At 30.9% G+C, this 13,658-nt stretch overlaps 1 protein-coding gene across 2 annotated transcripts; it reads right to left on the bottom strand.

The window, feature by feature from the left end:
- Window positions 1-493: 493 nt before the first annotated feature.
- LOC108781088 (dnaJ homolog subfamily B member 6) lies at window positions 494-13,006 on the bottom strand. Of its 2 annotated transcripts, XM_018548967.1 has the most exons (8): window positions 12,803-13,006; window positions 6,471-6,576; window positions 6,198-6,307; window positions 3,640-3,750; window positions 1,996-2,172; window positions 1,662-1,917; window positions 1,440-1,529; window positions 494-1,098 (listed from the first exon to the last, which is right to left on the bottom strand). In XM_018548967.1, exons 2-8 carry the CDS (start codon window positions 6,533-6,535, stop codon window positions 930-932), a joined length of 978 nt encoding a protein of 325 aa, XP_018404469.1. In that variant the 5' UTR covers window positions 6,536-6,576; window positions 12,803-13,006; the 3' UTR covers window positions 494-929. The 2 variants fall into 2 exon arrangements, with proteins under 2 accessions (XP_018404469.1, XP_018404470.1); XM_018548968.1 differs by lacking the exon at window positions 3,640-3,750.
- Between the last annotated feature and the right edge of the window lie 652 nt (window positions 13,007-13,658).

Raw genomic sequence — 13,658 nt, 5'->3', positions numbered from 1 at the left:
ACTGTACCAAATCTTATTGGACCGTGATAGTTTTAAACTAAATACCGATGAGAACATACCGTAACGGTCAAACTGGATTTTGGATTCTTCTAATATAATTTCGGCGCGCATTTAAGAATCTACATACGTAGTATATAAATTCACACGAAATTATATTAGAAGAATCCAGTTTGACCGTTACGGTATGTTTTCATCAGTATTTAGTTTTAAACTTACTGTATCATGCATACATAAAAAAAATGTAACCTAATCCAATCTATATTTTAATGTGGTCTCCGCTTTGCGTTGTAAGTTGTACGAAAATTTACAATAAAAGATGTTAATGTTTTTAACACTCATTTTTGTAAACATACTTTTTAATAAATAATAAGCAACGGTTAAAATTTATTGAAGGTTATTGAGGATCATGACCTTGACAATATATATTAAGACCATTGATTTTTGAAGATTGACATTTTGTAAATATTTATCTGAGAAATTATAAGATGTTGCATCAATTTTGTAATTTAACGATAATCAAAGTTTAAGTTAGCAATTGGCATTGATTATGTCATACAACTGGGTAGAGACAAGAACGATGTTACTTGTAAATTAGTCTCAATTTGCGGCGTAAAAGATATGATATCGCGAATAACTAATTAAATTCAAATAGCTCTTTTTTTAAATGAAGAATTTTATTATACGAACCGCGTGGATATGTCAAGCCAGTCGTGTAATCATTACAAGATACTTTCTCTCTCTGAATCCTTACACAGATTAACAACATTTTTTGTTGATTAATTTATGAATTTTTGTCAGATAATAATGAATAGAGTAGTAGTATAGTATCGAAAACTAAAATTTATCCGGAATTAAATCTGTCGAATATATCAGGAGCGCACACTCGTCGACTTGATTACATGAGGAACTTGATACAAGAGCGAAGAAATTTATTTCCTTTTATTTCTATCGTGCTTCTTATTCATGTGCGGATGGTGACGCGTCTTTACTCTGCTAACTTTTACATAGTCGCCATAGGTCGTATTCGAGTTGTGGTTATCCATCGTGTTATCGTTGACGTTTTCGCAGACTTGATGACTCGTCGATGCATCGTCGAACCTAACATACAAACAAAACGAGATGACAGAAAACTAAATCTCGTGTAAAAAGTAATTCGCTCTTGTTTTTATGTAAATTCCAATTATTAACGCTCCGATCACTCGGGCTTAGAGAGCCTATCTCACTATCATTGATTGTCAATTATCGGCGAGTAACGCGCGTTAAGAGCATATCGACTGACATTACGTTCTCAATGGACATGACTCTGCGAGGGGAGCAACTGTGTCGAGAGATACCAACGCGGATACTAGATACTTGTTTACAGATGTTTAAATCGTGATGACAGGAATTTCTCAATTGCCAAGGAGAGATCGTGCGAGTGAGATGTGTTTTAACTGTACGTTATTGATTGTGGTACGCCGTTCACTGTCTTTGATTTCAGAATATCATTTTCATAAGACATTATGGTTTCTTTTCCATTTTCGTAGACTCTGTAAAAGACATAAGAAACAAAAGATACAATTAGAAGAGATATAAAATGCTATTGAATCTTATATAAAGCACACGGGATAAATAGGCGTGCGTGCGTGTACGTGTATAAGATATGTCGAGATTTTGTTTACTTTTTGGTTGTAATTTTTTTTCCATCAATGAATCGAGTTGAGGTGCTGGTACGTTTTATAGCACTGCTATCACTCGTTCCGTCGAAACTAGTGAAAGTACCGAAAGAAGTGAAATTTCCTGCAGCACCAGCATTTTCCATCAAATCGTTAAACGGTAAACGAAAGCCAAATCCAAAGGGTCCGAAGAAAGAAGTACTCAGGCTATTACTGGTCGAGTGATCGTGTCTTCCTCTTCGGGAACCTCCACCGTGAAAACCTGCAAAATTTGATGTTCGCAACGTTTGCCTTTCGATAACTTAATTATATTTTCTATCTCTAGGTATTTGTATCTTACCGGCGAACAAATCTTCGAACGGTATTCCATCGAAAAATTCTCTAAATACTTCCTCAGGATCCCTAAAAACAAATGTGCCGCCGAAGTGCGAATCAAAATCATCTCCGTGGCGTCGTTTGCCTCCGGGCATTTGAAGACCGTCCTTGCCATACTGATCGTAAACACGCCTCTTCTTCTCTAAAAACGTTCAAGACATTTATTATTTGAATCCTGATTGTAATTTCCATCATAATTTTGATCCTTTCAACCAAAACCCAACAAGCGAGGCTTCTGCAAGTCTTGCCAAAGGTTAATCCAATATTAGTCCAATATCGACGTGTAAGTTGGAATATAATGAGAAGAGTGTTGAAGAAAATTTATCATAAACTTCTATACTGTACATTAGACTCAAATACATGGCTCCGAAAAATATGTATAAAATTTATCTGTATATGTGAAGCTAGAAAGAAATCAATGCACATATAGTATACGATACATACATACGTACGTCAAACTGTATACTGTTACATGTTACATTGGTCTTTATCTTCAAATTTCGTTAATAATTAAATCGGTCTTTATACGAATAAAAAAATTATCTATAGGCAAAATAGATAATTTTTTAAATAAACTATATGTTTTTTTACACAAATTGATTGTCATCATTATTCTGTTCATAAAAGTATTAAGATTATCAAAATATTAATAGTTATGAGATATTTAACATTTTATATTAACATATGCCAGAATAAAGTATAAAATATTTCAAACTATTATTTTTTTAATATATGATTTTATCTTAATACTTTCAGAATAACTAGAGAAATCATATTATGTAAAAAAATTCATGTTGTGCCATTTGAAAGAGTGGAGGTGACCTTAAATTTTTTTAACGCCTTCACCTAGAAAAAATCAGACTAAAATATGTTTCCCTTGAAACCGTTCCGTTTCCATCTAAAACTTTTTTCGTACCATCAAAAATAAGTGAAATATTTAAGTCTGTATAGTACATAGTTTTTGAAGATAACTTTTAAGTACAGTAAATAAGGAAGTTATCGATCTAGTGTATAGTACAGAAGTCTGTGGAATTTATCATATATCGCTTCTATATATTAACTATATTGTTTTTAGTTCGTAAAAATTGAATTTTCCATCAGGAGTATAACTCTCTTGAATCAAATTATAATTTACTAGCTGTTAGTACATGTTGACAATAGAACGCAAGCAGGGTTAACTGCAACACGTGGTTATTTGATATGATATTAGAAACTAAAAGAAAACTCGCAAATATTTTTTCTTTTCGAAGAGATAAAAAGATATAAGCAATCAAATATGCATCTCGTGATATTCGTATTTGAACTCGTTCTAATCAAAGAGAGATATTCATAAATTAATTAATCTATTAATTATAATATGAATCAAGTACTAGCACAATTTTTATAAATAGTATTGCGTTTTAAATTCATCTCGCGACTCAAAATTATCAAATAGTTATCGTAGTCGCCTATCGCTTTTCGCGCTTGTTTCCGGCGATACTTAAATCTTTTAAACAAAAAAAAAGAGACGCGAAAAAACATATTGCAGCACGTTATTAAGGTAAATAAAAAAAGAAAAAAACTACACAATGCTTTGAGCACTCTGCAAATCATATTTTTCAAGTGGTACCAAAGTATCGCTGAAAGGGAGAATCAAAGAAACTCCGGAAGGTGAATCCACGGCCGGGCCTTGATGCCGCCTTCTGATATAAGCGTTGATCGTAAGTGCGTCTCTTTACATCTGGAAAGATTTTCTATATCGCCCCGATCTTTTTCGTACATACATATATACTTCTCGTTTGCGATCATTTGTATTCTTTCTCGATAATCTATTGTACAATCCGCAATTTATACAATCTAAGAAGCTTTCGTTTTATTACATTGATGTCTCGGCTGAAGAGAAGCGACGACTTCTAATTCAATTGTGTTAATCCTCTAAAGGAATATCAAAAAGTGATTTTTATTACCAAGACAGTATGTTAAATTTTGTACTATTTCTTATATTTTTGGTTGTATTACATGGTTACATCCATTTGCTGTCAAAGTGTGACGAAAAGAGATAAAAATAAATTATCAGCAAAGATGGATCATTTATGATCCTATTTTTTTCGCAAATACAGTATAACTCGTTACAAAAATAAATACGGAGTGTATTGTCAACGTCGCTGAACAGAAATCTAAATACTTGTATAAGTACACAGACTTATTAATATATATAATTTCGAATGTATGTCGAAATATATTATTAGAAAAAAACAATATACTATCAGAGAAAAAACAATGTCTATTACCAAATAATATACCTAAAAAATACTATTATATGTGTGATTACAATTGTTATGGATTTTTAACTCAAACATTTTAACGACAAATAAATTCCACCATGTGATCCTATAACCAAAAAACTATTAAGAAACAGTAAAAATCATGCAAATTTTACTAAAAGGCCGGCTTGGAAACAAAAATCGACTACTTTTAACATCCTTTCTTGTAACTGGTACGATTCCAATAATTTCAGCGATATAATTTAATCAATATGTTTAATTGTTTATATGTTTCCGCTAAAAACAGTATGAACAGTTAGAACGCGAAAACTTCTGTAAATTACGAGCATTGTTTCATATTTCTTTGTAGAATATTCCGTGAACTTAATAATACTGTACTTAAAGATAGACCTCCGAGATTGTTTTGAGACAAAAATTCTAATGCAAAAATGTCTATAATGTAATAATAGTTTTTGAGCTACAATTTAAAGTTAATGGATCAGGGTCGTTTAAAATTCACACGCTCACGATATAAAAACGAAAACTGATTGCTATTCCCCTCGTCAATCCTCAATATAAGGATTTTATACAATGTATTAAGGTGGTCTAACTTTATTCTTGTATATGTAATTTTTTTCGAATTTTTTCCGTAACATCTTCCAGAATAGTCACAATCCATAACAAAATAATTCTTACCAAGTTTCAGCTAGACTGGACAACAAACCTATGTCGATGACTAATAAATAAACTAAATAAACATTTGAGAGTTTTCTCAATATATTATACAATATTATCAATATTTGTTTTTAAAGCATATTTTCTATAACAATTAGTTTAGAGGACTTTTCTTTCTTCTAACATGTGTGTCTTGCTTTTTTGCATCATTTGAGACCTTATATCTTATTTAAACAATTAGATTAGATATATTTTTAATTATTTATTTTTATTTAAAAAATAAAATCACTTTAAATGATTTACTTTTATTTGTACCTTGTGCGCGCGTGTGCGTGTGTGTGAGCCCGGATAATACAAAGTACAAAATCGAAACATAAAACACGTGTCTTATATCATAGAAACGCGTTCTAAATAAAATAATATAGTCTAAACCAGTTGGCTTTATATCAAAAATGAAAAAATTTAAGACATTTTTAAACTCACAGTAAAAATATTACAGTAAGGAAATGCCAAATTTGAGCCAACACTAGCCAACACATCGAGTGTGTATACATGTTGTATTGGTTTATTAACATGTTCTATTCAAAATTATCTTTTAATTATTACGCTACAGTTTTTTTCGCTGAAGTGTAACAATTTGAAGTGTGTAATAAATTTTCTCCCGAATATTACTTTTTTTTTTTTTTAACAAAGTGATCTTTTAATTGTTTTGTGAGTATAAAAATATTAATACAAAGAATTATAGAAAATTTAATAGATAAGTTAAAAAAAGCGTGCTGTATAGAGACTGACTAAGAGTTTTAAATTTTAATAATCATTTTTACAATTAATATTGATAAATAATATAATTTTTAAATGTAATATCTATTTTGATATTTAACTTCAATATTTTACTTTAAAATCACAAAAAGTAACAAATCATTACTTTCCAAATAACAATAATGATAATATATTTCTTTTTAAAATATTATAATAACGAGTAACGCTTTTATGCGTTATTTTTATAAAATAAGTTTCCAATCCTGCAGTAATGAAATATTTAATTTCGACAGCAACAAAATTGCTTCAACATATGTGTGTCTCATATTATAATTATAATATTAAAATATACTAAGATTTTAAAATGATAAAATAATGTGAAAATGAGATCACATTCAGTATCTGAAAAAACTACCAGAAATGATTACCTTTGTTTGTGTGTATTTTTTTTTTTGTTGAACATTGTCTCGGCACATGTATGTATACTTACCGTCGCTCAAGACTTCGTATGCTTCTGAGATTTCCTTGAATCTTTTATTCGCCTCTTCCAAATTATCCGGATTCTTGTCCGGATGCCATTTTAATGCCAGCTTTCTATACCTATGGAGCAAAAATATGCCGGATATTACGTTAGCGAAGTTTGTCAAAAATACGACTGGGTGATTATTTCACAAGATTTCAAAGCTTAGTTCAGATCATTTACAACGTCGTATCCCCGAGAGAAGATAGATAGACGAAGAATCGATAAACAGATTGAACTTACGCCTTTTTAATGTCAGCGCTACTAGAAGTTCGCTGTACTTCGAGCACCTTGTAGTAATCGACCATCGTTCAACACGTTCAGGGATGGATCAGGATTAAGAAACCACCTGTCGAACAATACAAGAGAATCAACAGAAGTAAACAATTAAACCGGAGAATCGATTCCAATACGATAATGTAACGAAATATACGATCGAAATAATTGAAAAGTGGAGGTCAGTTACGATAGCGAAATTTGTAAAAATACCTAATTTTAAAGGTAACTTCTCTCTTGTGAACCGATCATTCGACTGGCGTCTAAGTTTTGTATATAATTCTTTATATAATATATTTTCGCAATATTTTCATCAAATCTTGGAAGACCTAATTAGTACTTAATTCTACTGTATTTGTTTTTTTTTTTGTTTACGCAATAAATATATTTTTTTACGGGGAGGGGGGGCTAACTTAATGTTAAGCCAGCCCCATCCTGCTATGTTTTTTTTCTGCCAAGCAATTCGAGTAGTTAATTTCGCACTTCGGCACTTAATTAACACCTAATTAGCACCTAATTTTGGAATGAGTTAGAATTTATTTAGCGCTGATGAGGGGGGGGGGGGGCAACTTAACAGACATGCTATACTAAAATACTAAATTATCTCAGTAAGATCACGAGTTAAATTGACTAATAATTTAACAATTTTTTATGCTCTTTACGCATTTCAGATCAATCTTAATAATGTTAAATGACATATTAAAATCTATAAATAATTAATTCTTATTACACACACAAAAAATATTATTTCGGCCGAGAGTCGAACCTGGTTTTACTTCTCACGGTCCTATAAGATTTAATATTGTTTATTTATGTCGCCTGAAATTGACGTTATTCGTACACATATGCTAATTATTGCGAAAAATATTATTAAGGCCTCGGTAATCTAAAGGCTTAGGACACTCGCACGAAATGCAAGAGATTCGATTTCCGGCCGAGGTAATATTTTTCGCGCAATAAGAATTAATTATTTATAGATTTTAATATCGTTCGATATTATTAAGATCGATCTAAGATGCGTAAAAAGCATAAAAAATTGTTAAATTATTATTAGTCAAACTTGTGATATTACTGTAATAATTTAGTAAAGCTTGCGTTTCAAGTCTGAAAAATTGTTCGGCGCGTAATTAAAGAGACTACATATATTGTATATAAATTCACACGCAATTATAGAAGCACCCAAGATACAGCTTAACCATTAAGGCTTGTTTTTCATTGGCTAATTTGATTTTCAAGTTTAATCTGAGTAAAATGACTTAATAAAAACTAAACTAAAAAAATAGCCCAATACTTTATTATAAATTACGAAATTGTGACAAAACGCAAAGCCCTTGAATCTGTTTCCAATGGTACACTTACGCACGCATAAATTCTTATATTTTAAATAAGTTTTATATCACAAATTGTCTATATCTCAAAATTTCGTAGTAAATACCTAAATCTACTTTAAACAAAGAACTGTATTTTTTTCCTTTTAAATTAATTTTATTTTTAACTTAACCACCCTGTTAAAACGGTCTTAAAGAACAAATCATGAATACATATCTATGGCCGGTATTCATAGTCGGTTCTTATTTTAAGACCATTTTAAGTATAAATGTTTTAAAATACTGATACGACTTCTGATTAGCTTATGACATTTTAAAGACCGTACTTAAGACAGCCACAAATATAAGAATCGACTGTGAATACTTGTCTATATTGCGGTTTTCAGAGAGATACGTCATATGAACGTTTTTCGATCGAACGTGTTTTGCGATTGATCAAACGGGAAAGGATTAATTTTACGCGCAAAGAAGTGACGTCGCAAAAAAATACGTCAATTTGAAAAAAAAAGAAGTACGTACTCGTGAAAGACACATAAGAGAAGCGATTCTAGTGGGCGTCCATATCATGCTCTTACAGAGAAGCATGACGTCAGTTTTACGTATTTGGCCAGCGAACGACATATCGAAGCAAAGGATTTCGTGTGCGCGAAACATTGCAAAAGCAATGTCTCCTCGCTCGCGCGAATCTCTTTCCACGTATTATCTTTGTCAAATACTTACGATACGAATATATTACGATACCTTATGAAAATTTTTTGAGCCTTTAATTATTCGAAATATTAATTTAAATTTTAATAAGAACAGACCTAATGAGAGGACAAAACTAAAAATTTTCTCGGTATGTTATATTTTATGAAATGTAATAATTATATACAATAAATTATACTTATTTAAAAAAAAGTACTTTGAACTTGTTAGCATTTGAAATGTCATTTTAAATGTTTTATTCTTGATTTACAATCATAATAAATGATTCATTAAATGATTTATCCTCTCTTATCCTCTTTCTTCTAATTACACAATATAACGTAATCTACAATTCAATATTATTCTTAATATCACGTTGTGTATTTACCTTTACATGAGTCAAGATTAGACTAATGCCCAATTTCTTCACCTCTCTAGATAACTTTATCCAAGATATACCCCAGAATACAATAAAAAAAAAACTGGATAAAATGATCCACAGTTTATCTAAAAGTGAAGAAATTAGACATGATAGCGTTTTCAACTGGGAGAACTGATACAACACTGGTGTACACTTGTAAGTGCAATTGTATTGTTCTACTATCAAAACCAATTCACGTATTTTCAGTAATTAATGTTTCACTGATCAAACTGATGCACAAAAGTTGCACTAATTGTGAGTTCAATTTTTTCTCCACCGTCTCTTAAAACAGTTGAGATCAGTGCAAATTGAAATTGACTGAATTGAGGTTGTGTTTAGGCTTTAAAAAATGATACTATATATTATTTTAAGGGGATCCTAAAGTATGTATTACCGATTAAACTATATAATTTTTATAAGTATCGTAAATACTTTTTTGTCATTCACAGATTCAAAAATCCTTTTACCGAATTAAAGTATACGCATCAATACGTGTCTGTGAGGTAGAATCTATGATGAAAACGATAACAAATTTCAAAATTGAGTTCTTTACCATTTTTTAGTTCAATATGGCGCTCCAGAGCTATTATTGTATGTCACGTCGTTGTATGTCGTAACAACATTTATTTCATATAAAAATTGCGCAATCTGTATTTAAGAAATAATAGTCTACAATCACAGTTTGCATGAACAAACAGCGTCGAGTGCTTAGAATTAGACTTAGACACTTTACCGCGACGAATTTACGATACGAAAATTGACAGGTAATGCGACTGTGTGCATCACTATCTGCGTGAGATGTCTGCGTGAGAACGGATAATTAAATTTCTGACGAAGGAGATTCGACCTGCTGAAATTCTCTGTAGATTATATCAACAATTCGGGAAATTAACTCTCTTATAGCCCTGTGTTTTTTGGCACAAGACTTTCTCTAGAGGACGAGAGAGTTGAAAATGAGAGTCACAATTCCAGGACGAGTCTAACGGAAGACAATAGCTGCGTTCAGCAGACTCAACAGTTGAGTGAGCACTCCCTACTATTGATGTGTTCTTCTAAATTAAAAAATCTGATTAGATGATCTAAAAGTATACACCAATAATGTAGAGCTCTCACTGAACTGTTGAGTCTGCTGAACAAAGCCATTATTTGTGTGGTTCGTGATCTTCTGGAGACCGACCGACACATTACATACTACTGCCAATTCCTTAACAAAGTTAAGACTGCTTATCGGACCAAAAGACGACGCCAATCGATCAGAGACATGATTTTGCTCCACGACAACGCTCAGCCACATACGACGCGCCAAAAATTGGAGCAATTTCCTGGGTTGCACTTGAACATTCCACCCCTCCCACCTACAATCCAGATTTAAGTTTATGTGACATGTTTGGACCCCTGAAAGAGGCGTTGAAAGGGAAGCGTTTTGTGGATGCCGCGGAAGTAGAGGTCTTCATGTGCAATTGGCTCACAATACGTTCACCTTCCTCTTATAATAAACAGCATAAAGAAACTTCCAGATAGGGAAAATGCGTTTCCAAAGTAGATTACATAGAAAAATAAAAAAATGTTTTGTATTTTTATTTCGGAAAAAAAATATTTTGAAAAGAAATTTTCGTTTATATTTGACCCACCCCCATAATTAACTCTATAATAACAACATTCCAGTATATATGTAGTAATATTTATGCAGTGACAAATATTTTGAATGTAAAGATTTTAAAATTCAAAAAAAATTAATAAAAGTTTTTTGTAAAAAAAATAAGAAATAAATCAATATATTATATATTATATATAAAATAAGTAATTTAATGATGTGTTCCACTAAACCACACTATTATTGTACAGATTTCATTGAAATCTAGCACAGTGCTGATGCTGATTCTGGGTAGAAAACGCTATAAAGTAGAGCTTGAAATTATAACATCACACAAAAAAGTAATTCGCATTTGAAGGTAGATTTGAGTTATTATCGAAACTAATACAAGTATACTATGTATTTTAAATTATATCTCTGTGAACCATTACATTATATTCTGATATTATATTTGAATATATGACCTTGATAGCTCATATTCCAAATATTATTAAAAAAAAAAAAAAAAAAATATATATATGTGTGTGTGTGTGTGTGTGTGTGTGTGTGTGTGTGTGTGTGTGTGTCATTGCACAGTAATAATATTAAAAGTAATAATAATCGATTGATAGTAGATAATTGTAAATGTAAATAGATTTTTTGGACAACTAAATTTATGATGAACTTGATAACAGATAACAGCAAAACCAAAGGTACCTTCTATTTGATAACACAAGCATTATTCTGTCGTTGATTTTCCTTTTGAGGCCTGAGTATTTTCATTTGATAGTTAATTTGTGATTAGGCTTAACCTGATGTAAAAATTAAATTTTTCTAATTATGGTTAATCACTAAACTGATAGTTTTATACTGAACAACTTTAAGAATTGCTTTTCATTTTTTTATTAACTTTTGATTTTAATATGAAAAGTAAATCAAGATTTCGAGTGTTACAACAAATGCTTGAATACTATTGACTTTGACATGATGACTAAATAATTATACATCTGTTAGCAAAATAGTAAAAACAGTAGTATAAAATATATATATATATACACAACATAAATACACAGACAAGCAATCCAACAGGAAATAAACATTGTGTGCTATCACATATACAGATTGTGTTTTGATATTCATTACAAATACTGAAAATTTATAATATATGTTACATGCATACATAGATTCTTAGTATTGGCAGTGAATACCAAAACACAACTTTTATGTGTTCAATTAACTATTCAAAGTTAATAAATAATCTGTTTCTTTTATTTGGAAAAAAGATAACTAATATATAAGAAATATAACTAAAAATAGACTCAGAGTTGGATCAAGTCAGTAAATAGCAAACAAGCTAAAATCTAAATTACAAGTTAATGAAATAATTAGAAACTAGATCTAGGAGACATAATCAACATACAAATAATTCCATCCTTCTTGACATTCAATTAATTACAAAAACAGAATGATACTTGTGTCGATTATATTTCCTAACAAAAAAGTAGCCTTTGTTACTTGTTAAACGTCAAGAAAAATAAAACGATACTTATTTGTGTTGACTTATGATATATCTAAGGCCCAGTTTAACAACTTGTAATTAATTCTTAACTGAGATTTAACTTATTCCTTATCTTTTTCTAATTCTAGAATTGGTAAAAGATGAAAAATAAGTTAAACCTTGGTTAAGAGTTGATCGTGAGTTGTGAAACTAGGCCTAAATGGAAAGCATTCACTACAATGCATAGTCTAGTTTTTAATTTTCTAGTTAATTCGTGGATAAGCTTGGTCTGATGTTTTATCCAATGGGTTTTATCAGTGATGATGTTACAAGTAAAACATATTGGGTGTCAACCATAAATTAACCAGATAATGAAAAATTGGGCTTATGAACATTGTAACTTTTGGTTATACTCTGGTTTACCATCATATACGTTTTATCAACTAAATAAGTGAACTCGTTTTCTTTATTTTTTTAGACTTTATATCAAGATTTATGCTTTTCAAAGATATTTTGGCAACGATATAGAACATACAATAAGTACCTTCGACACTATACATAGTTATTTAATTAACATCAATCACTCGAAACGTGCGAGTGTTCGATACATTCAACATTTTTTTTCAGAAACTTTCTTCGAAAGTTCATTAGTTCCTAAAGGATTTGCACGCATGTAGAAATGCGAAAAGTTTGTAATGAAAAATGAAAAGAAGGGTGTGTAATGTTATAACTATGCGACAATTGATTTCACGATTGCATAGCACTCTGTTACAAGTCTCCTTCAGAACTTACCAAAAATGGCTCCTGTTCGTTTCACGTTAATCGGTATAATTGCACTCCTTAATCGATTTTAATGATCCAAAGAAAACCGTTTTGTTTCTTGATTGGAAAGAAGGTACATACACATTCACAAAAAGTAGAGAAACGCAAAACTATCAAATTGCCTCAAACAAAGGCAACGATATATGATGCAGACGGTGTTTCGATTTTTCTATACGTGGTGAGTATATTGGTAAGTATATACAGCTGTATTCACAAGTATGACTTGAAGTGGCGTCCTCTGAAGGAGTGTGTAGTCATGAACTAAAAGTTGCAATTTTTTAAATAGGTTTCGGAATGCTGTCTACTCACTGAGCGATTGATTCTTATTTATAAATCCATAAGTAAGAAACAATCGTTCGGTGAGTGAGCAGCATTTCGAATAAACTCACAAAAAGAAAATGTTGCAATTTTATGACTGACGAGAGCGGAACCAATCACGAACGTTCCGCAGTTTTCATTACGCGGTTTCAAATCCCTTGATCTCATTTATCATTCATTTTTTATTATCAAGTATCTAAATACAGAATTAAATGCATTTCTCATTGGAAAAAATATTTAAAGATGTTAAAATTTGTGAAATTAGTTTTAATGTGATTGTAACCTTTATGAAATAACGATTTATGATTGGTTGCGCAAAGTCTGCGTTGCGCTTATTACGCTACATGGGTATTAAGGGTTCACGTTTCAACGTAACAAAACTGGCGGAATAACAACGTGGTGAGTGCAGAGATAAATTATTAGTTATTACTCACTATTAATGACAGATTTCCTAATCAAAAAATGCTTGAGAAACGTGATCGCTCGTGATTATTAGTTATTACTCACT

Source organism: Cyphomyrmex costatus, unplaced genomic scaffold (genome assembly GCF_001594065.2).
Source record: "Cyphomyrmex costatus isolate MS0001 unplaced genomic scaffold, Ccosl1.0 scaffold76, whole genome shotgun sequence".
Classification (NCBI taxonomy): domain Eukaryota; kingdom Metazoa; phylum Arthropoda; class Insecta; order Hymenoptera; family Formicidae; genus Cyphomyrmex; species Cyphomyrmex costatus.
Note: the sequence above shows the minus strand (reverse complement) of the source record. Positions and strands in the feature narration are given on the sequence as shown.